This window comes from Microcebus murinus, chromosome 6, assembly GCF_040939455.1.
Source record: "Microcebus murinus isolate Inina chromosome 6, M.murinus_Inina_mat1.0, whole genome shotgun sequence".
In the NCBI taxonomy this organism is placed as follows: Eukaryota; Metazoa; Chordata; class Mammalia; order Primates; family Cheirogaleidae; genus Microcebus; species Microcebus murinus.
In genome coordinates, this window is record NC_134109.1 from 100,875,252 (window position 1) to 100,899,405 (window position 24,154).

The following is a 24,154-nucleotide window of genomic DNA, read 5'->3' on the forward strand; positions in this document are numbered from 1 at the left end:
TTCTGGGGGCTGCCAAGCTGAGCTTTCTGAATCAGAACATGCAGGGCTGGGGCCAGGGACTCTTTAACAAAGTCCCCAGGGATTATTATGGAGAGCAGCCAGGTCTGCAAACTTTTGACCTGGTCAAATCTCAGTACTTTTCCTGGAGAAGCTGAGGCCCAAAGAGGCCTTGGGCCAGACATGAACAGACATAAAATCAGAAATCAGCTCTTCTGACCTGCAGTTCGATGTCCTTTCCACACTAAGACCAGGATCCAGCAGGACTCACAATAGCGGTCCATCATTTAGTCATTTTAATTTTCTTAACATCAAAGTTACTAATGCATACGGTTTAAGAGTCAAATACAGATAGTTTTACAAGGCTTGTATGAAAAACACAGTTCCTTGCCCTGCTCTCCCATCTGCCCCCCCCCCCAAGAGGCAACACCTTCAACTCTTTCCAGCTGATTCTTTTGGTGTTTACTCCCCCTTGGCATTGTTTGTGTTTTCATACTGAGGAACCATGCATCCCTCTGTTATTCTTACTTGGTTTAATAATGCAGTTAGGATGGATTGCCAGGCCTGGCCCTGGACGAGAGTGCCCAGCGGTCACTGCGCGCAGGCCACCAGCTCCTCCAGGGCTTGCTCTCGGCGGTTGCCATGGACCAGCAGCACCTCCTTGATCCGGTCCTGCTGGAAGCCCATGTCGCTGAACTGTTCCCAGAGGCGCAGGAACTCCCCTGCCTGGGAAGAGAGGAAAGGAGGGCGCTGCTGGCTCTGGGAGGCCCGGCCTCAGCCTTGGGGAGCCCCCGCCCCTGTGCCTAGTCCCAGCAAGCTGTGGTCCCCCGGGGCCAGGTGACATGATTCTGGGGAGGGAGCACCCTCCTCTCCCAAGGAAAGAAGGTCCAGTCTGGCCACGGGCTGTGTCCCGGCTGCACTGCCACCCCTCCCACTGGGCGCTGGGCGCTGTGCTCTGGTGCTGGGGCAGGAAGAGGCAGGCGGCACACTAGTGCCCAGAGCGTGCACAGCACGGGGGCTCTGTGCCCCGAACACTGCTGGGGCCCACAGCGCAGCCTCTGCCTGCCTTCCCCCTCTGACCCTGGAGCTCAAAACTTCACCTCTCCTCCCTCTTTCCACTTGGGCATGTCACCCACTCCTCCGTCCCCTCGGCCTCTGTGAAGAACTCTCTGGCAGTTGTAGACAGGATTCCAAGCGTCATCAGGCACTTAGAATTTACTGTTGGGCACACACCTGCGTGCATTCTGGGTGGGCGGCAAACTCCCCGAGTAGAGAGTTCTAGCATCTTTGCACTGCCCGTGGCTCCTATCTGGGTGTCTGACAAAGAGTGGCATTCAGTAATACCTGCCGTGTTGATTCAGTTAAATAAAACAAAGCCCCTGCTCCTCTCTGCCTCCTATCTCCCCTCCACCTCTTCCAGGTCTTCCTCTGTTCCTCCCGCCTTCACTCAGGCTTCAGCTCCCTGGCCGGGCTCCTTCTCCCCAGGGCGGGGCAGGCAGGCCTTCTCCTGCGGGGCCCCAGGCTGGCTCTGCCACCAGGGTTGTGGGGCACCCTCAGCCCTCCCAGCCCTCTGGGGCCCTGGCAGGAGGCCCTGCTGACCTGGCTCTCGGAGAACTGGAACATCTCCATGGCCTCTTCCACCAGGCCTTCCTCATAGCCCTGCCGCAGCAGCCGGTCGCAGGCGCTGAGGTAGCTGAGGAACTGGGAGGGAGGGGACAGAGAGGAAGGGGTGGTGAGAGGTGTGCGGGCAGCAGGCGCAACGGGCAGGCTCCCTGGGCAGCCCACCTCATGCAGCCAAGAGAAGAGGAACAGAGGCCTCTTCTGACAATCTGGGGACAGGTGGACAGAGGGTCCTCACCAACTGTCCCAAGCTGGGGGCTGGAATCTAGGAACAGGGCTGTCGGGGGGGGGGGTAGGGAGTTCACAGAGCCTAAGCAGGGAGCAGGACAGGCTTCAAACAAAGGTGTCTCACCTGCCACCCCATGTATTCCTACACACCTGCACCCGCGCATGCGCCCTGGCCTGTTCTCCCATCCACACTCGTGCACCTCCACCCCCGGACACTTCTCTGTCATCGGGGACTCCGTGAGCCCCTACTGTGCGGCAGTCCTGTCCCAATACAGGAGAGGGGTGCAGGCCTGAAACCTATTAGCGTCATCAGGGGCTACCTTACCCTCAGGAAAATGAGCTGCCTCCTTGCTGGGGCTCCAAGCCCTGCTCACCTGCACACAGCCTCAGTTCCCCCTCCCCCCCGCCAGGCGTCTGCATCTGCTGCTCCCTCAGCCAAGGCCCCTTCCTTGCCCCTCAGTCCGTGTCCCCTGTGCTTCCCCTGCACAGCCCGTCTCGCTTTGTAATTGCTTCCCTTAAGCTTTCTTATCTCTCTCCCCCCCACCAGCTTCTCCCCCCACGAGGCAGGGGTTGTCTTGTTCGCCATTGTGTCTCCAGCACCCAGCATGGGGGGCAGAAGCGGCTCAATAAATGCATGCTGTGTTTATAAAATGAAGGAAGTCTACATCAAGGAACTCTCAGCGTAGTGGGGGAGATAAACCAGATACGGGACGCCACCAGTGCCAGGCACATCGGAGCAGGATTTATGGGGAGTGGGTGCCAAGTGAAGGCTCCAGACAGTAAGAATCATGGCTGCGCGTGCAGAAGGCACAGGTCGGGTTTCTGCAGACCTTCAGAGCTGGGCTGAAAGCATGGATCATCTAGACTAATAGTTTTCAAACTGTTTTAGCTCCTCAACTGTTGGCCCAAGCTCAAGGAAGCTCCAATAATAACAGGATAAGATCAGGGCTGCTTTTGGAGGACTGAGGCCAGGGGACATGGGAGCTTGGAGTCCAGTGCTCCTGCCCATGACACCTGGACCTTGCTCTGAGGACATTTTGAAAACCACTCACCCAAGCCCTCCTTTCACAGTTGAGGAAGCTGAGGTCCAGGTGGGGCAGGTGGCTTGCCCAGGGTCCCAGAACGAAGGCCCAGATCACCTGCCCAATCTCTCAGTCAATGCCTTGTCCATCAGAGGCATCAGCTGCTAGAGGAGGGCTTTGGGCGGTGCCAGAGGACAGGGCTTTCTAAGAGAAGCCTTCCCCTTCAGAAGGAGGGCGGGAAGGGCAGACGGTGGACGTTCCCTTCACCTTGCGACTCACCCACAGCAGTGGCTCTCAGCCTCAGTGCTCACTGCAGCCACCTCTGGAGTTTTAAAACTACTGATCCTGGGCCTCATCTCCAAGGTTTTGCTATAATGGGCCTGGGGGCAGCCTGGGCATTGGGAGTTTTATAGCTCTCCAGGTGATCCTAGTGTGCGCCCAAGGCTAAGAATCACTGACCAGGGACAGCTGACCTTGAGCCATGCCAGGCTGGATATCAGAACCATCTTCAGATCTTTTAAAATTATAGGCCCCCAGGCCCACCTCAGATCCAGTGACTGGGACCCTTCAGCATGGGGCCTGGGAGTCTGGATTTGCAAAGATTCTGCTGCTTATTCAGCTTGTGGCAGGAAGGAAGGAGTGATGACAAAGCTTATTTTCTGTGTCTCTTTCCTCTCCTGGACTCTAAGCACCCTGTCTCTATAACCTGATGTCCTCCCTCCTGGGCCATCTTTTGTTTATCTTGGCCAAAAAAGGACTTACTGCAGTGTGTGTCTTTCAGTGGGAGAAGGAATCCGAACCCAAAAGAGTCGCTTAGTTAATAGAACTTCATAGAATGGAAAGAAAATCTTATTTGGTGGAGGAGGATAGATGAAGTCATCCAAAGGCCCCTCGGGTCCACCCCTTGGGGCCTGGCACCCGACTGCCCACTAGGGAAGAAGGCCAGCCAGAGATCCAGGGGGCCAGGCAGGTGGCCAGTCTATATCTGGAAACATAATGTTCCCAATGCAGGGAAATCCTTCCAGCCCACCTACCGGGAGCCCAGGGCCTTGTGCTGGCTCTGACTGATCTTCAGACCTCCACCATGATGGCCTGAGGCTGCAACCTTGTCACAGGGCCTGGAGGGACTAGAGAGACATGTCAGAGCCCCACTGTGCACTTGGCCCCTCACAGTCATCCTGGCCTGCTTCCTGGCCAAGGCCCTGGTTTTTGGTGGCTGTGTAAGGTAGGAGCAACTTTACATCTGCTCTTAAATCTCCTATCAGCTTGGAATGCTGTCCTAGGAGGTTCTCAGACAGAAAATGCGAGAAAAAGCACTGTGCAACCAAGATTCGGAGTTGGACCATCCTGGCCTGAACCCCAGTGCTGCCATTGACTGGCTGTATGAGCCTCTCTGGCTTCAGTTTCCTCATCTGCAAAGTGAGGAAAGTATAATAATAGCAACCAGCTGGGTGAGGTGGCTCACGCCTGTAATCCCAGCACTCTGGGAGGCCAAGGCGGGAGGATCGCTTGAGGCTTGAGGCCAGAAGTTTGAGACCAGCCTGGGGGACAGTGAGACCTCAGTCTCTACAAAAAATTTAAAAGTTACCCAGGCCGATCCTTCTGCTAAGGCACCTAATGGGTGCAGTGTGCACCATCTGGGTGATGCACATGCTTGAAGCTCTGACTTGGGTCGGGCAAAAGCAATATACATAACCTAAACATTTGTACCCCTGTAATATGCTGAAATAAAAAAAAAAAATTAAAAAAGCAAACACCACAAAGGGGAATGTTACATTCAGGTGGAGGGAGGGGAGTGCAGGCAATGGCATTCAATGTCACCTCCTGACCCTGCTTACAGTTCTTCCATGCCTCCCTTTTGCCTACTGGGTCATTTACTGAATTCTCAGCCCAGCCCTCAAGGCACCCTTGTCTGCCCCCAATTCCCCTTGTCTTATCCCCTCCAGCCTGCCTCATGCACCTTCTCCTCCACTGAGACTGGTGGGATTAGGGCCTCCCAAACCTTTTCTTCCTGCCCCCACTGCTTTTTTCACACTGTCCCTCCTGCCTGGAATGTCATCTCTTCTCCTTTCTTCAAAGTCAGATCTTATCTATCCTTAAAGTCCAGCACAACACTTTCCACTTCCATGAGGCCTTTCTATTATCTTTTTTTTTGAGACAGAGTCTCACTTTGTTGCCCAGGCTAGAGTGAGTGCCGTGGCATCAGCTATTTACAGCAACCTCAAACTCCTGGGCCCAAGCAATCCCACTGCCTCAGCCTCCCGAGTAGCTGAGACTACAGGCATGCGCCACCATACCCGGCTAATTTTTTGTATATATATATTTTTTAGTTGGTCCATTAGTTTCTTTCTATTTTTAATAGAAATGGGGTCTTGCTCAGGCTGGTTTTGAACTCCTGACCTTGAGCAATCCACCCGCCTCGGCGTCCCAGAGTGCTAGGATTACGGCGTGAGCCACCGCGCCCGGTCCTATTATCTTTTCTAGCTGCAGGAATGTGGTTCATGAAGTCTTTCTTGATCACTGGAACCTCCTTGTGGTAAAGTGAGAATGACTATAAATTCACTGAAGTCCTTCCCATCAAGAGGTAGAGTCTGTTTTTCCACCCTTTAAATCTGGAAGTCAAGCAAGTGAGTATGGTGGTGACCCCTGTAATCCTAGCTACTTGGGAGGCTGAGGTGGGAGGATCACTTGAGCCCATGAGTTCAAGACCAGCCTAGGCAACATAACAAGGCCTTGTGTCTTTAAAAAATAAATAAATCTAGGATGGTCTAAGACATGCTTTGACAAATAGAATAAGGCAGAAGTGACTGTGTACAATTTCAGCCTAGGCCTCAAGAGGCCTTGCACCTTTCACTCTTGCATGCTTAGAACTAAGTGGGCTAGCTAGCTGGAGATGTGTGACCCCTGGCAAGTGTTACCAACCACTGGACTGAGAGTAAGGCCATCTTAGACCATTTAACCCCAATTGAGTTACCCATATGAGAGACCCCAGTGAGATGAGCAGAAGAACCACCCAGCTGAGCCAACCCCAAAACTGCCAATCTAGAGAATCAAGAGCAAACAAATTATTTTTGTATTAAGCCACTAAGTTTGGGGGTGGTTTGTTATACAGCAATAGATTACAGAAACACCCCTGCAGCCCTTGTACCCCTTCTGCTCCCCAGCGTCTTATCATTAACACCTTTTTGAAGGCACTTTGGGGGTCCTCACTCCCCTGTGGGTGCTCTCACAGTCTTGGTTTACATTGGGGGTCAAGATCTGCTTCCAAACATTAGAGTGGCTTGGAGTGCTACGCTCTGAGGTCATCATGAGTGTTCACCATTCTTCCAGTAAAGTAAATTCTTCAAGAATAGAACCTGGTCTGGTAGACTCTATAATGTACCTTCCAGATACCACTTCATTGAAGGACTTATTGCCACAAATGCTGAGAGCTGGGAGGTACCCTTCAGGGATTTCCTTAACTGCAGAGATCCACTTCTCCCATGCAAAGCCTGATTGAGGCAGGAGTATGAGGACCTGACCATCTCAGCCCCACTTAGGACAACTCCGAGGGCCATAGATGCTCCAGTGCTGTGGGGTTGGCTGACGCTGTCACTGGGCCTGCATTACTGCTCAACTTCTCCCTCTGCCCACTGCTGCTTGGTCCCCTCCCTTCCACACGAGTTGATCCCCAAGCCCTCCCTACTAAACCTCCTGCATGCCAAATTCCATCTGAGTCTGCTTTCTGGGGAACCCAGCCCACAACACTAGTTTTTGTGTACCTTGGTTTTCCCAATAGCTCCTAACTATATATAAACACCCCGGAAATAGGAAAAGCCCAAGAAATACTCTTGACTAGAGAGTGGATGGGTAAATGAAAAGGCAGGGAGATGGATGTGGGTATGAATAAACTACTTATAGAGGGAAGTGGTTAGAGCTGCACCATCCAATATGGTAGCTACCAGCCACATGTACCTATTTGAATTTAAATTTAAGTTAATTACAATTAAATAAAATTTAAAATTCAGTTTCTCAATCACACTAGCCACATTCCAAGTAACTACACATGGCTAGTGGCCACTGCTTTGGACAGCACAAATAGAAAACATTTCTCTCAGTACAGAAAGTTCTATTGGACAGTTCCGGAGACATTCTTGACTATCAATACTCCAGCCACCCTGTATTTGGGGCAGGGTTCAGGACAGGAGTCGAATACTAAGACTTCTCAAGTGGGCATGGGGATTCCTGATAAAACTCTATGGAGGAGGCAGCCTTAGGGTGGAGAAACTCACAAACCCTCATGTTTAAAGCCAGGCTGAGCTTCTGCCTCCAGGAGAAGGAAACAAAACTTCAAGTTAAAGATGAAAACTATGTGGCCACTCACCTGGCTCCAGCTTCACAGCCCCTCAGCTCCGGGTCCCCCACTCACCTGGCCCAAGCTCTGCCTCCCTGTCTTCTGCAGAGCCACAATGGCCCTTCGCAGGGGGTATCCCAGGGCGACCACTGGCCCGATGAGGTCTTGCTCCTCCTGGCTCAGGGCGGACAGCAGGTCAGCCGCAGCATCAGGGTGTGATCTGTGCGTGTTGAGAGGCTGGGGTGCCTCCCCAGGAGGCGGCAGGCTGGTGTACGGGCTCAGGGACTGAAATTCAGACAGGCTGGACATGTCAGTTATCACAGGAAGTGACACCCAGTTGGGCTGGACATTTTAAAAAGCGCCTTTGCATACCCCCTTCTCTACAGAGTAAGAGCTGATACTGTGGAGGGTGTGGGGTCCTGCAGACCCTGCTCCCCACTGTCCCCGCTGGCTACTCAGTTTCCTCATCTGCAAGAGGAAGGCAACCACAGAAGCTACCTCGCAGGATTGGTATGAGGCTTAAATAAGCCCATGTGAGAAAAGGGACTGCCAAGGGCCTGGCACGCAGAAACTGTCAGCAAATGCTAACATGTCATCGGTTGCTTAGAACACCCTGCAAAAGAAATATGATAGAGCCATCCTATTATCCCATTTTACAGATATTGAAATTGAGGTTCAGAGAAGTTTAATGACCTGATAAGCAGCATGGGCTTAGGACCTGAATCCTATTCACAGGAATTTTTTACCCCATAGCTTAGTGAGGGGGGAGCAGGGGTGGATCTTCCCAGCCAGACCCTCCTTCTTGAGTTCGGCTAGGCTGGGGCTTGGCAGGGCGCGGAGCAGGATAGGAACTGGGCACCCCCCCTCAGCTGTGGTGCTGGAGAGACCCAAAGAGATCCTGGATTAAGGAGGGTGGCTTGAAGGCATTTCAGTTGGCTTGGCCAGCATCCTCTCATCTCCCGTAAGGAAGTCCCCCTCTGCCAGCCCTGAACCTCCTGTCCCCTCCTCCCAAGGAAAGCCCAGCTGCTATCCTGGCTCCTGGGGCGGAGTGAGTATGTGAGGGATATGAATTCCCTACCCACCCCCCTCTTCTCAGGGGCTTCCCTGCCATGAACTTGCCCTGGGCTCTGCCCATAACCTCCAGGGTGGACAATAACCAAATTTCAGGAGCCGAGTCTGCTCTTGCATCCTTGAAAAAATTCTTAGCCACCCTCTGCCTCAGTTTCCTATCTACAGAATACTGCCCCATCCCTCCCACAGGGCTGTTGCTAGAGTTAAATTAATCCTGACCCAGGAAGAGCCTTCCCGGTAACAATGTCTGGTCTTTGATGTCGGCAGCGCCTGTCCGGCTCACAGAACTTCTCTTCCTCCACATTTGCTCTAAACAACTGCGGGAAGGGCTGCTGGCCCACTTCACAGGCAGAGAAAGGGTGGCTCAGTGACCTGCCTAAGCTCACACACCAGTGAGGAGGAAAAGCCAGCCCTCAAGTCTCTGTCTTTTGGATTTAATTTCACCTTGGCCTTACTCTGCAGCGTCTCCCAGCCTGAGCATGGGGGTGCTGGGGGCCAGAAAGCCATGCCCAGCTGCCACCTTCTACTAATCCTGACCCACCCCCATCTGCTCTGGATCCAGGTTTTGTGGAGTCTGATACTCATACAATTTGGAAGAGACCTTTTAAAGAAAAAGGACAATTATGAATAAAAACAAATTGGGTACTATTAATGCAAGACCTTGGAAGGGACAAACTGAGTGGCCTTAAACTTCTTTGGCTTCATTTCTGCTCCAGGTTCTTCCTGGTTCACCTCGTCCATCCTGAAGCCTTCCCAGCCTGCAGCAGCCCTCGCCTCTCCATCTCGACACCCCACCCCACTACTCAGTGCTGGGCCTTGTCCCACACCCCCTTGGCCAACTCTTTTTGTCCTGGGTTTTGACCTTCTCTGGCCCAGCCCAGTGTCTGGCAGGAAGTGACAGTGAGTGGGCACTCCCTGAGGGAGCCTCCTGCCGCCAGCCTGCAGCAAACCTCACCAGCGGGAATCCCCTGGTTTCAGTCGCTGTCATTGACTCAACATGCATTCATGGAGCACCCCCTATGGGTCAGGTCTGCTCTGGGAACGAGCATGAATTGCGACGCAATCCCCATCCTAAAAGAACCCAAATTCCAGTGGAAGAGACAGACAGGTACTGGATAATCACAGTCATTGTGACAGGCGCCCTAATAAAGGCTAAAGGCAAGGCAGCCACGCGGGAAACGGAGGGAAAGGGGGCTCTGAACAGGGGTCATCTAGACAAAGGGCTGCGGGAAGGACAGCGCTACAGGCCCCGCGTGGGAGCCGGTTAGGGCAGGAAGCAGGAGCGCGGGCAGGAGGGGACGAGGCTGCGGGCCGGGCTGGGGACGCAGATGATGGGGGCCTTGGCTACTGAGCTGCGACGCTAGAAGGGCGGGCGGCGTCCTCACCGCGACTGTGGGCTCGTGGCTCCGCAGCGGGGGCGCGGCGCCGGCCGTGGATGGCCGCGGGGCCGGCTCGGAGGCGCTGGGGAGCTGGGACGCGGACCCCGGGGGTGGCAGGGGGCCGGCGCACAGGCTCAGCGCCCGGTGGCCGCGGAAGCGGTGCAGCAGGGCGCGGGGGCGAGCGGCCAGCCTGCCCTCGGAGAGCCGCCGCCGCGCCCCGGCCAGCTCCGACCTCAGGCCGCGCAGCACGTCCAGCGAGCCCAGGCGATGGCGGGGCCCGGGGCTCGCCGGGGAGCCGGGCTGGGGGTCGCAGGGGCCCGGCTCTTCCTCGCTGGCGGAGGAGGCTTCTTCCCCGTCCTCCTCGTCCTGCTCGGGCCACTCCTGGGGTCCAGCCTCTGGGTCTTTGGTTGCGTCAGGCGCAGGCGCCAGTCTGCATTCGGGGCTGACCAGCAAGAACCAGGCCGGAGGGGCTGATGCGGTCCCCGGGTCAACGCACTGGTACGGGCAGGATCCCCAGACGGCGGCCTCCACCCAGAAGAGCGCCCTCCTCTCCAGGCTGAAGTCATGCTGCGGAGAGAAGGCGACCGACGACTTAAGGCCAGCTGAGGGGGGACAAACCAGAACCTAGAGGCGCATCCCTAATCCCCGACCTGGGGCACCCTGTTCAGCCAAAGACTGCGTAGGCCTGCACAGCTTCCGATTCTGAGCCCCGGGCATCCATCGCAGCCCACACCCACCCCCGGTTTTAGCCAACACTGTGGCAGATTGATATCAATGACAGTTTAATGGCAAATTCTGGCATGAAGTATAGTGAGTTAATAGAATGAAATGTAGTGGAATCCAATATCTAAATCCCTTTGCCATTCAGTGTGTGGTTGAACAACAGCTGCTTAAAAATATTCTCCAATAAAATTTATTCTTAGCAAAGCAGCTTTAAGGGGAGTCCAGCACCATTTGCCTTGGAGATTGTCCAGGGCGGCCAGGCACACGAACCTCCCTATGGAGTAATCCCTGACCCCACACCCCTTGCTGCCATCCAAGGTTACTTTGGGGCCCAGGAAATGTGATAATCGCTAATCTTTGTTGAACTCTACTTAGTATGTTCTAGTGTCATTCCTATTTCCAGATTATGAAAATGAAACTCAGAAAACTTCATTTGCTAGAGGACAGGTCGGCGATGAGTGGCGGAGCTGGTGGTATTCATTCCTCTCTCCTCCTGATGGCAGTGCTTTCTCCACTACATATCAGGCCACCTAAAAAACCAACCCGGAGTCCACATAATCTAACTTGAGAGTTTATAAAATGAGGCAAAAATAAAATATTCCTGTTTCCTACCTTTAAAATTAAGACTAGAAAACATAAACTCCATTAAAAATATAAAAAATGTTTGGCCGGGCTCGGTGGCTCACACCTGTAATCCTAGCACTCTGGGAGGCCGAGGCAGGAGGATCACTTGAGGTCAGGAGTTTGAGACCAGCCTGAGCCAGAGTGAGACTCCGTCTCTACTAAATAGAAAAATTATCCAGGTGTGGTGGTGCGCACCTGTTGTCCCAGCTACTTGGGAGGCTGAGGCAGGAGGATTGCTGGAGCCCAAGAGTTGGAGGTTTCAGGGGGCTACAATTTGATGCCACTGCACTCTACCTGGGGTGACAGGGTGAGATTCTGTCTCAGTAAAAAAAAAGAAAAAAATTAAATAAATAAAAATAAAAATAAATTTAAAGGCAATTTGCTATACCATGGCCAGTTAAGAGAGAGAGGCTCAGGGAAGTGGTGTTGGGGGTGGGGAACAGGTAGGCAGAAAGACAGGCATGGACACTCAAGACATGCAGATCATAGGCACTCACCCCTGACAGGACCCCACCTCAGGGAGGGGAGCATAAGGTAACTTCTCCAGTGGGACTCCCTGCCGCCCTCAGGGACTGTGTCTTATTCCTCTCTGTATCTTCAAGGCCCAGGGCCAGCCTGGCACAGATTGAACATTTATAAGCATGTGCAGAACAAATGGTTAGAGAAAGAGATTGGAACAAAATAGGTAGTTTGTGTAGGACAGGGGGAAAAAGGCGACTTAAGAGCTAATAAGGCATACTTGGACAGAAAGAGCCCAAGAAAACAAGAGAGACAGCCGGTGGGTCTTAGAGGGATAAAAGGATACAAAGACCCAGTAAAATACCGTTGATTGATTTTGGAACTATGTGAGATGATTCTAAAGTTCATATGAAAAACAAGATTAGCCAGAAAAACTCTGGGGACAAAAATATAAATAAGGGTAACTGGCCCTACCAGATGTTAAAATATATTATCAAACCTCAATAACAAAAACTATGGTACTGGCACAGACAGATTAAAGGTACATAATAGAAAGTCCAGAAATAGACTTTAAAACATATGGGGATTTAGTAAATAATAAAGGTGGCATCCCAAGAAATATGAAAAGAAGTGACTGGTCTATAAATAATGTTAGCTAGCTAGAAAAAAAAAAGTTGGATCCATTCTCACACTGTACATATACAAGGAGGAATTCTAAAAGGATCAAAGATTTAAATGTATCATGTAAAACCATAAAAGTACTAGGAAAAAAGAGAAAAATCCTTTATAATCTCAGGAGGACAAAGCCTTTCTTACTTTGGATCAAAATCCAGAATCCATTTTTAAAAAAGATAATTCTACTACACACACACACAATCTGCATGGCAAATACACTGCTAAGGTCAAAAGACAAGTAACAAACTAACACCCAAATCACAGACAAAGGACTAACTTCGCTAATACAGAATGCTGGGAAATAGAAAAGAAAAAGAGCAACAGTCTAACAGGAAAATGGGCAAAAGATATGGCCGGTCACAGAAAAGAAAACACAAATGGCTCTTAAACATATGAAAAACTGCTGAGCCTCATTCATCAGAAAAGAAAGGCAAATTAAAACTATACTGATCCTGAATCAAGGACTAGAGACAGTAAGAGAAACATAAAAAAGAAAAAGGAAGAGAAAAAATTATAAAAAAGAACAACAATAAAGAAAACAACCTGCACTGAGATCCCATTTGCTTATCCCTTGGCAGACCCAGTCTGCTGTCGGGGCGTCTGGGGGGAAAGGCACTCCTATAATGCTAGCTGGGATGTCAGTCACCACACCTAATGGAGGGCAATTTGGATGCACTCACACAAATTCAAAAGGACATTTGCATATAGTCTCGGTTTCCTGCAGCATTTCTTTCTATTTTTTTTGTAATGTCAAGACTGGGGACAACCAAAATGTCCGTCAAGAGGGGACTTTGTTCAATAAAGTATCATATATCTATATAATGTAATACTATGCAGTGAAAAACAAAATTGAAGCAGCTTTCTATATACTGATATAGAAAGATCCTAAAATACATTAAGGAAAAAATCAAGAAGAATAATATATATAAAATATTACATTTTGTATTAAAAAAGGAGGAAATGGTTTTATTTGCTTGTATATACACACGAGAACCTCTGGGTGAATACATTAAAAATGAATAACAGAGGTCACCAGGGAGGGGGTAGAGGTGGGGAACAGGGCGCATGGGAAGGTATCAGAGGGAGGCTTTTTACTCAGCCAGGGGTAGGCAAACTGCCTGTGGGCCAAACTGACCCCACCCTGTTTTTGTTTTGTTTTTGGTTTTTTTTTTGAGACAAGAGTCTCCCTCTGTTGCCAGGGGTAGAGTGTCATGGCATCAGCCTAGCTCACAGCAATCTCCAACTCCTGGGCTCAAGCAGTCCTCCTGCCTCAGCCTCCCGAGTAGCTGGGACTACAGGCATGTGCCACCATGCCCGACTAATTTTTTCTATATATATTTTTAGTTGTCCAGCTAATTTCTTTCTATTTTTTTAGTAGAGATTGGGTCTTGCTCTTGCTCAGGCTGGTCTCAAACTCCTAAGCTGAAATCATCCACCTGCCTCGGCCTCCCAGAGTACTAGGATTACAGGCGTGAGCCACCGCACCCAGCTTCCACCCTGTTTTGGTAAATAAAGTTTTATTGGAACACAGTCATAACCACTCATTGTGAACATATTGCCTATATCTCTTTCTCCCCACAACGGAATAGTTAAGTCATCACCACAGAGTTTTTACTATTTGGTCCTTTACAAAAAAATGTTTGTCAACTTCTGCGCTTGCACACTCTCTCTCTCTCTCTGTCTCTCTGTCTCTGTCTCTCTCTCTATATATATATATATATTGATTAAAGGGAAACTATGAAACAACAGAAGCTTTAACTATGGAAGGAAAGGCTTCTTGGGAAGGCAACAGGCAGAGGAAACAGACATGGGCTTTGGGGTTTGACAGATTAGTGCTGGAATCCTGGCTGTCATTCATAAGCCATGTGGCCCTGTGGGTCACTTGGGTGGGAGCTTTGGTTTCCTGTCCTTGGTACAGGAATACTCACCTTCTAAAAGGATCATCATAAAAAGGAGAGAAGAGGAAATGTATGAAGAGCACCTAGCACAGGCCTGGTCCACAGTAGATGTTCAATAAATGGTAGCTGGCTTTTTTCCCTTTAGGCCACTGTATTCACCTGGTAATCTACCTATCATGTATAACGTTGTTATGGGGTCCCATCTTTTTTTTTTTTTTGAGACAGAGTCTCACTTTGTTGCCCAGGCTAGAGTGAGTGCCGTGGTGTCAGCCTAGCTCACAGCAACCTCAAACTCCTGGGCTCAAGCGATCCTTCTGCCTCAACCTCCTGAGTAGCAGGGACTACAGGCATGTGCCACCATGCTCGGCTAATTTTTTCCATATATATTAGTTGGCCAATTAATTTGTTTCTATTTATAGTAGAGACAAGGTCTCGCTCTTGCTCAGGCTGGTTTCGAACTCCTGACCTTGAGCAATCTGCCTGCCTCGGCCTCCCAGAGTGCTAGGATTACAGGCCTGAGCCACCGCGCCCAGCCAGTGTCCCATCTTTCAAGTGCCAAAGGCTGGGAATACATCCTGGTGAAGCTGGAGGATTGACCAGGGAAGGCTGTAAATCATATTTGGAGTCCCCTGCTTTTCTATTTATTAGTTGGGCCCAGCAGTAAAAGAAATGGAGGCCCAGGAAGGGAAACAGGCTCAAGGGAGAGCAGTTGCCCACCCTAAGCGTACGGGGCAGAGCCAGGGGCAGCGCGTGGTGTGGCCTTGGCAGAGGGTGCCCATTTCTGCTTCTAGGAGAGGTAACCTTCAGAATAGCCTCTTCTCAGTGTGGCTTGAGCTCGGCAGGGAGAGAAAAGCTGTGATAATCCCCCTCTACTGCAGGCTTAATAAAGCATGTTCCTCTTCTCAACAACAAAAGCCCTGTGAGAGAATAAGAGTCCACAGCACAGGCTGCCAGGGGAGAGCGAGAGCTCCTGCTCAACAGAGCATGGCCCCTGGACGTGGTGCTCTGAGCTTTACAAAGCTTATTTCCGTTCTGGAAGCCCTGGAACTGAGGGAGCCTCAGCGCAACTCTAAGGTCTGCAAATAAAGCAAAATTGCACGGGCCTTCCCCTGCACTGCCAGGCCACCTTGGCCCCTCCCCCAGCCCCTCCCCCAGCCCCTCCCCAGGTCTCTCCTTCCTGGACTGATCTCTGCTTCTGACTTCCCTGCAACAGCCCCACCTCCTTTTTTTTTTTTTTTTTTTTTTTTTTTGCCTTCAAACCTTACCTGCCCTTTAGCTCTCATATTCCAAGTCCTACTCTTAGCTAGTATGAAATGACCTGGAGTCAGGACCTGGGTTTTAGTCTTGTCACTGCCACTAACTTTAGAAGAATCATTTCTCTTCCTTGGGCCTCAGGTTTCTCATAGGCAAACTGAGTAAGAGCCAAACTAGATTCTCAAATTTTTCTATGAAGAACCCTGCAGACAGTGGGGAGTAAATATACAAGAGTCTGGGGACCCAGCCCCAAGGGGCCAATACTAGCTCCAGCTCCTTGCAATATTCTTCGGTTTTCTTAAATTCATGCAAATTTCACATCCCACCCCAAGATGTATCTGTGTTATAATGTAAATGAAATAGGTTTGCCCCCTAAATTTTCAAGTAAACTTGAATCTTCAGGAAGTTTAATCGCTTTTATCCTGAGGTCACTTGTGCCACAACTGCATTCCCTGGGAGTGTGCGTATCCCAGTGTGTAGGCCCCAGGAGGCCTGCGGTGCACCAAGGCCACCTCCAGGGCAGACGGGCTGTGGGTCTGTGGAACAGCAATCCCTTCCAGTGTGCCCCATGTAACTGTATGCATTTTAACAGGGGGTTCTGGAGACAGTGTCTTAGTCCAAAGAAGTGATTCTAATGGTGGAATTTTAGACGTGGCAGTAGGCTGACAGGGAGGAGAGGAATTGGAGCATCCTTGCAGTGATTTTCAGTCACCTCACGGGAGGCAGCCTCCCAAGGATCTATCCTAAGCTTAAAACAAGACCCGTTGAACAGTCCTCATCACCCAGCCGCCAGCCTTCTTCACAAAACACATTTTCCTCTATTGGGTTATTTCCAAACTCCACAGACTGTACAATAGCGGGCCTAGCTGCCCTTTAAAATCAAGAAACAAGGCCCCCTGGGGCCCAGCCTCAGACCCACAGCCCCAGGAGGTGGACAGAGACACACTTACCATAGAACCCAGCAGAAGCTCCCTGCAGGCCGGGACGCTGAGCTCTGGCCCAGGGAGAGGTTCTGTGTCTATCACAAAGCCCTTGGGCACCCTGAAGGGAACACCGTCCAGGGCGTTCATTCTGTCAGAGGAGTGTGGAGATGGCTGAGCGAGGTTGGGGCAGGACGCCTGGTGGCAGGGAGAGATTGTCAAGTCCCGAGGACCAGGCTCAGGCCTCAAGTGGCCTCACTGCTCTCCTGTGGGGTCACTTAGCTGAGCCCCACACAGCTGGAAAGGAAAGGTGAAGTGGCCAGTGCTGCATAAGGGAGGAAATGGATAAAAACAAGAGCATTCACACTGACAGGAACTGCAATTTTATATGTAAGTCATGCTCTAGACCACTGTTTTCCAAAACATGGCCCACAACACTAGTTCTAAAGCATTTCATCAAAAGAGTTGTCACCCAAATGTTTAAGAAACAAATAACATCAATTTACATAAACTCTTCCAGAGAAGAAGAAAATAAGGAATACTTTCTTTTTTTTTTCTTTTTTAGAGACAGGGTCTCACTCTGTGGTCCAGACTCCAGTGCAATAGTATGATCATAGCTCACTGTAACCTCCAACTCCTGGGTTTAAGGGATCTTCCCACCTCAGCCTCCTGAGTAGCTGTGACTACAGGCATGCACTACCACATCTGGCTAACTTAAAAAAATTTTTTTGTAAAGATAAGTGTCTTGTTACATTGCCCAGGATGGTCTTGAACTCCTGGTCTCAAGTGATCCTCCAGCCTCAGCCTCCCAAAGCATTGGGACTACGGGCATGAGCCACCATGCCCAGCCTGGAATGCTTTCTAGCTCATTTGGATTTTAGCATAACCTTGATACCAAACTTGATGAGAAAATTAGAAGCCAATCTCTTGTGAACATAGATACAAAAATAATAACAAAAATAATTGTCTCACACCTGAAATCCCACCTCTTTGGGGGGCCAAGGTAGGAGGACTGCTTGAGACCAGAAATTCAAGACCAGCCTGGGCAATGCAGCAAGATCGCATCTCTACAAAAAATAAGAAAATTAGCTGGGTATGGTGGCACATGCCTGTAGTCCCAACTACTCTGGAGGCTGAGGTAAGAGGATCGCCTGAGCACAGGAGTTTGAGGTTGCTGTGAGCTACGATCACACCACTGCACTCCAGCCTGGGCAACAGAGTGAGACCCTGTCTCTAAAAATTAATTACACATGGAATAAAATAACCCTGACAAGCTGAGCTTATTCTAGGAACGACAGACTGGCTTACCCCTCCAAAGTCAATCAATGAGAATAAAGATAAATACCAATAGAATAAAGGTGAAAAATTGTATAGTTATGTATCTCCACAGATACTTTTTTATACTTGATGAAATCAATATCCATTTATGATTTTAAGAAACAACAATCCCTTTTAGAAAATTAGGATGAAACAGCAACTCAAAGTAAAAAAAAAAAAAAAAAAGAAAAGAAAATTAGGAATAGAAGGGAATTTTCTTAACCTAAGAAAGAGTATCTCTAAAACATCTATAGCAAACATCCCACTTAATGGTGAAATACTGAAAGATATTCCCCAAATTGGAAATGAGACAAGGATGTCCTCATCATTTCTTCTGTTCAACATTGCACTGGAAGTACTAGCCTGTGCAAAAAGGGAAGGAAAATAAAAAATAAAGATTGGAAAAAAAGAAATAAAACTACCATTTACAGTTGACATTACTATATGAAGAAAATCCAAAAGAATCTATGGATAAAACTCTTAGAATTAATATGTTAATTTGGTAAAGTAATTGGATACAAGGTCAATATTAAAAAATCAATTATATCTTTATATACAAATAATAAACCATGTAAATAGTATCTTCTAAAAATTTCATTAGATATTGACATTTTAAAGAGATAACATTTATATTAGCATCAACTACCTAGGACTAAATCTAATACAAGACATCTACAAAGAAAACTATAAAATGTTACATTAAATAGAGGAACATACCATACTGAAGGATTGTAAAATTCAATATTTTAAAGATATCAATTCTCCCCAAATTGATTTTAGATCCCATGTATTACAATTCCATCTCATTTTTCGGGTATAAATTGGCCAGCTAATTCTAAAATTAAATGAAATGCAAAGGGCCAAGGAAAGCCAAGCCACTCTTGAAGAAGCAATATAGTAGAAGACTTAAGTCCAGAAACAGATCCACCCATATCGGGACCCTTGATTTATGACAAAATTGGCCCTGTAGAGCAGTAGGAAAGGGAAGGTATTTTTGATAAATGGTTCTGAATCAATTGGATATCTACCTAGGGGAAAACAATCTTGACCTCTCATATCATGCACAAAAGTCAATCCCAGGCAGACTATAGACCTAAATGGGCAAGGTTAAATAATAAAACTTGAAGACAAAATGAGAGACTATATTTATGGCCTTGGAATTGGCAAACATTTCTTAAGTTGCAAAAGGGACTAACCATGAAGGAAAATACTGATAAATTATGTAACATTATATTAAAGTTGAGAACTTCCATTTATCAGAAGACACCATTAAGAGTACAACAGAACAAAACAACAAATCATAGAGTGGGAGAATGTATTTGCAACACATCTATCTGAAAAAGGATTTATATCCAATATATACAAAGAACTTCTACAAGCAGTAGAAATAGGCTGTGTGTGGTGGCTCACGCCTATAATCCTAGCATTTTGGAGGCTGAGGTGGGAGGATCGCTTGAGGCCAGGAGTTCCAGATCAGCCTGAGCAAGAAGAGAGAACCCTTCTCCACAAAAAAAATAGACAAATTAGCTAGCCATGGTGGCACACGCCTGTAGTCGCAGCTACTTGGGAGGCTGAGGCAGGAGGGTCACTTGAACCCAGGAGTTTGACGTTACAGTGAGCTATGATAATGCTACTGCACTCTAGGCAGGGTGACAGAGTGAGACTCTGACTCAAAAAACAAAGCAAAACAAAACAAATAAATAGGTAAGAGATTTTAATAAGGACTTTACAAAAGAGTATATCCAAATAAACAATAAACATATAAGTTGTTTATCTTCTTTAGTCATCAGGGAAATGCAAAATAAAACAATGGAGATACCACTATACACACGTAAAACCATGAATGGTTAAAACAGTGTTGATGCAGATGTGGAACATCTGTAGCTCTCATGCACTATTGGTAAGAAAGTACCAAGAAAGTATCAATTAACCAGCCTGAGCAAGAGCGAGACCCCGTCTCTACTATAAATAGAAAGAAATTAATTGGCCAACTGATATATATATAAAAAAAATTAGCCGGGCATGGTGGCGCATGCCTGTAGTCCCAGCTACTCGGGAGGCTGAGGCAGAAGGATCACTCGAGCCCAGGAGTTTGAGGTTGCTGTGAGCTAGGCTGACGCCACGGCACTCACTCTAGCCTGGGCAACAAAGCGAGACTCTGTCTCAAAAAAAAAAAAAAAAAAAAGTATCAATTAGTATTAGTCAACAGTATCTACTAAAGCTGAAATCCAAGAATTAAAAACTCATTCACATATCACTTTCTTGGTCTTTTGGCTAAGATCAAGTATAGTATCTGTTCTTAGTTTAGTAATACAACAGTCAGGAGTTCGATTTTTTAATGTACTTTAAACCACATTAAATATTGAGCCTATTGCATTCAGAAAAAAAAAAAAGGAAAAAAAGTCATGCACATAGAATTTAAGCTCTTGACTACCTATAATATATAATTAAATCTAGACTCCTGGCCGCAGTCCAGCATTCTGCAAACAATCAGGGCTTACCAGGGAGCGCCTCTGGCTCAATACAATCTGTCACCCCTGCCAGAATGACGCAAAGCCCTGCTCCTGAGGTCACTGCGGTCATCCTTTTCCCCACATGAGAGTACCACGTGGAGAGGCAGCGTGGGTAATCTGAGTGCAGAGAGGTCAAATGAAGGCAAGGGGGCAAATCCCTTAATTCCCTCCTCTCCTCCCCATCTGCCCATTCTTGTCAGTGCCTTACTGTACATAAGACTCAAAGGCTTCTCCACCCCTGGCCTATAGCCTGTCTCACAGCACATCAGGAAGCAGCTCTTCATGCTGCCTTCTTGGTACAGGATCAGGCAGGTCCCAGTATAACCAATAAATTGTCTCCCTCATCAGCCCGTTCTTTCATAGGGGAACTCTGAGGGTGTTATAGGAGACACAGGAAAGTTCAGCAAGTTTTGGCACTCTCAGATCTATGACTCACATTTTCAGCTATCATTTGAATTCTGAGCTATGGGGAAGGACCATAGTTCTACTGAGACCAGGTGTGAATTGCCTATCTACTTGGCAGGTATAGGACACCCATCTCCTCCACCTTCCACCCAGCATCTGCATCCTAATAGGCATTCTTCACTTAGCCCTATACTTGCTTTTGGAATAATTTAAGAGTTTGAGGATTCTGGCAACGTATCTCTTAAGAATGGCAAGGACTACAGTGAAAGGTATGCTCTAATTAGAACATACTCTTAACGAGCGCTAAGTATGAAATGAGAGGTACAGAGCATTAAGCAATAACATTCTTCAGAGGAAAGCAGTGTTCTAATCCTTATGGGAGTTGGAGAAGCTTCAGAAAACAGATGGGACTGGGATTGGGCCCTGGAGCAGTCTGTGAGCAGGGAAAGAGTTGGATGGACAGCAAGACTCCAGGGAAGGAAGAGCTTGAGCAAGGGAGCAGAGGCAGGAGGCTGCTGCAGAGTGAGGGGGTGAGAAGCTGCTTGACTCAAGTGAGTCAGCAGTCTGTGCTGGGAAGCAGTGGGAGGTAAGATTGAAAGGGTAGATGGGGGTAGAGCTGGGGAGGATTTTTAGCTGTAGGCAGAGTGCTGACTATTCAGTAGGTGGTAGAGTAAGCTTGTAATAGGCCTGAGGGTGTAGAGTGGGGTGGGAACATTAGCAAAGCCAGGCTGAGCATGCTTCGCCAGACTGTGTAACTCAGGGCTTCTCAAACACCAGTGCATGGATCTGTGCCCATTTGGCTGCATCTGAGCATAGGGGTTGGGAGTTGGGTGGGTGGAAGTTGTGGTAATTGGTCTAGGTGGAGCCCAGGCAATGGCATTAGCACTGTCTAAATGACTTCATCCTTGCCCATAGCTTCAATTACCTACCAATGATTCACACAAATTCTCTAGTTCTTTTCTCAGAGCAAACTCATAAACACAACTGCCCACAAGGCATCTCCCCCAAGAAGTCTCAAACTCATCGTATGAAAAGTGAATTGATTTTTCCCTCTTCCAAACTGCCTCTCCCCTGCAGAGGGTTTCTTGTCTCAAGGAATGGTGACATTGAGCCAGGTACACAAGGATTCACCCCTGACACTTTTCTCTCCTTTACCATCTCCCATCTCAACCCCCATGCCAAGTTTTACCTCCCAAACCTCTGGACTCCAGCCACATCATGCTGTCTCCATTGCTATCATGGCATTCCAAGCCCCTATCACAGTATCTCTCACTTGGACAACTGGTCTGCATGTATCTTCACATGCTCTATTATTACAATTCTGCTCCACATGCCAAGGTAAGAGGGATCATTTCAAAACACAGAACTAAAGCCACTTCCTTGCTTAAAACCCTTAAATGGTTCCTGGCTGCTTTCAAAATAAAAATTAAACTCCTTCTGAAGCTTTGCAACCTCTGGGCGTGGATTCCTCTCCTCCCATCTTACTCTGGCCATGCTAGCTTCAACTGCCGTGGTCCTTTGGCCCACCAGAGCCTTTGCATATGTTGTTTCAGATACTCGCTATGTTCTTCCCTGTCTCTTCCCCACAACTAATTAAGAGCCGTCCATTTTTCAGAGCTCAGCTGAAAACATCGTTTCCTCAAAAAACCTTTCCCTGACCCCCAAACTTGGTTAGGTTTACCTAGTATGGTGGCTTTCCAGAATATTTTTTATTGATGGGACTACAAGTACATGCCACCACTCAAGAATTTTCTTTTTTAATGTGGCCCATAGTACACTTTGTGACCTAGCAAACAAATGTAAAATGAATAATGATGATTCTTGTCATCACTATATGTTACATAGACGTTTTCTATTATTTCACCTCAGTGTATTACAGAACCCTGTTTGGAAAAAAATCCTAATTCATAATTTCATAGAACTGTGCCTTTCCTTCAAAGCATTCAGCATACTTTTAATGATTGCTGGATTAATATCTGTCTTCCTCATAGCCTGTATTTTCTATGAGGTTAGGGAGTATTTGGTATTTTGCTTAGCCTCAGTAGGAACTTAGTATTTGGACAATGAAAAATGTAAATTGGTTAGTAAGGACTTTTCCTTGTGGCACTTAGCACAACTATAACTAATGACTAATTATCTGTAGATCAGTCATTAAGCTTCTCCACTTTAGACTCAAATGCCAGGAGGGCAGGAATCCTGTTTTTTCCTGTTTATGTTTCTAGCATCTAACTGCAGTAGTACCCAGAAAATGGCAAATTAAAAACCATTTCCTAAAGAACAGTTCAAATCCTGGTACCCAGATTCTGGCAAGCATGGATGAATAAAGCCGAGCAAAGTGTCTTTTGTTCTGCACAGTCATGCCCTCTAACACCACTTGCCTCAAAGACCTCAATCTTTGCTTCAGGGACTATGAAAAACCAAGTTTATTTCAAAAAGCAAATGGAATCTGCATTGGAAACAAATTCTTCTGGGGGGCCACATGTGGCAAGTCAGGAACTACTGTGTGGATTCACACAATGGTAAGTAGCTCATTATATGGGAATAGTTTCTTGGTTCTAAGCATTAAAAACATTTTTAGTTGGAAATGTCTGATTTAATCACCAGTCCCCCCAAATTACTAATACTACATAGCATCACATTCCTTTTATATATAGCATATTATTATACTTATTTAAATGGAACAAGATATACTTCGTACTTACCTTGTAATTGGCAGAACTCCCCTGTGGACAAAGCACGTAGAAGTGAATTGCTACAACAGATGGTATAATCCTAGCTAAGCTTCTTGTTACAAACGTCACGTGGACATAGGAACATGAATGGTTTTAGAGTGATTAACTTGGTTGGCTTGTGGCAGCAAATTCTTTGACATCATAAACTCAGCTACTTGGGCTTAATACCCTTAGTAATTAACATATAACTAATCTATTTCTCTCATAGCTTCCTAATCTCTCCTCTATTACCTAATTTATTAAAAATATATGCTTTTATTAGAGTTCTTCACAAGTCCAGGGTCTCTTCTCCCAGGAAAAAGAACAGTCTTGCATATAGGATATGATGAATCAACAAATAATTGGTTAACTTCTGGTTAGGCTATGAATAATTTTATTTCTCTATTTTCATTCATTCATGTTTCATATATGAAGAATATTAAGTAAATGTATAAAAAAGACATGATTTAGAAAAGGGTTGAAAGCTTAGTTAATACAATTGCAGTTTCTGGTTCTATTAATTGAAAAGAACAAGAGGCCAGGCGTGGTGTTTCACACCTGTAATCCTAGCACTCTGGGAGGCCTAGGCAGGCGGATGTTTGAGCTCAGCAGTTCGAGATCAGCCTGAGCAAGAGCGAGACCCCGTCTCTACTAAAAATAGATAAAATTAGCTGAGCATGGTGGTGCATGCCTGTAGTCCCAGCTACTCGGGAGGCTGAGGCAGAAGGATTGCTTGAGCCCAGGAGTTTTGAGGATGCTGTGAGTTAGGCTGCCACCCTGCACCCGGGCACGGCACTCTAGCCTGGGCAACTGAGTGAGACTCTGTCTCAAAAAAAAAAAAGATCCAGTAGAAGAGGAAAGTTAAAAAAAAAAAAAAAAAGAAAAGAACAAGAATCGACCAACAATAACAAAAGCAAAAGCAATCCTATTATGCAGGCTGTAGTCTTTTGGTTTTTTTTTTTTTTTTTTGAGACAAAGTCTCACTTTGTTGCTCAGGCTAGAGTG

General features: G+C 47.6%; 1 protein-coding gene and 1 pseudogene across 1 annotated transcript; one reads left to right on the forward strand and one right to left on the reverse strand.

The window, feature by feature from the left end:
* Positions 1-271: 271 nt before the first annotated feature.
* Positions 272-23,740, reverse strand: UBAP1L (ubiquitin associated protein 1 like). The gene is made up of 6 exons (XM_012758746.2): positions 23,141-23,740; positions 16,234-16,528; positions 9,657-10,217; positions 7,276-7,485; positions 1,597-1,698; positions 272-723 (listed from the first exon to the last, which is right to left on the reverse strand). Exons 2-6 carry the CDS (start codon positions 16,351-16,353, stop codon positions 589-591), a joined length of 1,128 nt encoding a protein of 375 aa, XP_012614200.2. The 5' UTR covers positions 16,354-16,528; positions 23,141-23,740; the 3' UTR covers positions 272-588.
* Positions 19,774-19,876, forward strand: LOC142871582 (uncharacterized; annotated as a pseudogene).
* Positions 23,741-24,154: the final 414 nt, after the last annotated feature.

What these genes read in the sequence shown, in the direction of transcription:
- UBAP1L (XM_012758746.2), bottom strand. Translation starts at nt 16,353, where the DNA reads ATGAACGCCCTGGACGGTGTTCCCTTCAGGGTGCCCAAGGGCTTTGTG. An exon ending in GCCACGAGCCCACAGTCGCG is followed by an intron (nt 7,486 to 9,656) that starts GTGAGGACGCCG and finishes TCTGAATTTCAG; the next exon opens with TCCCTGAGCCCGTACACCAG. An exon ending in GGAGGCAGAGCTTGGGCCAG is followed by an intron (nt 1,699 to 7,275) that starts GTGAGTGGGGGA and finishes CCTCCCTCCCAG; the next exon opens with TTCCTCAGCTACCTCAGCGC.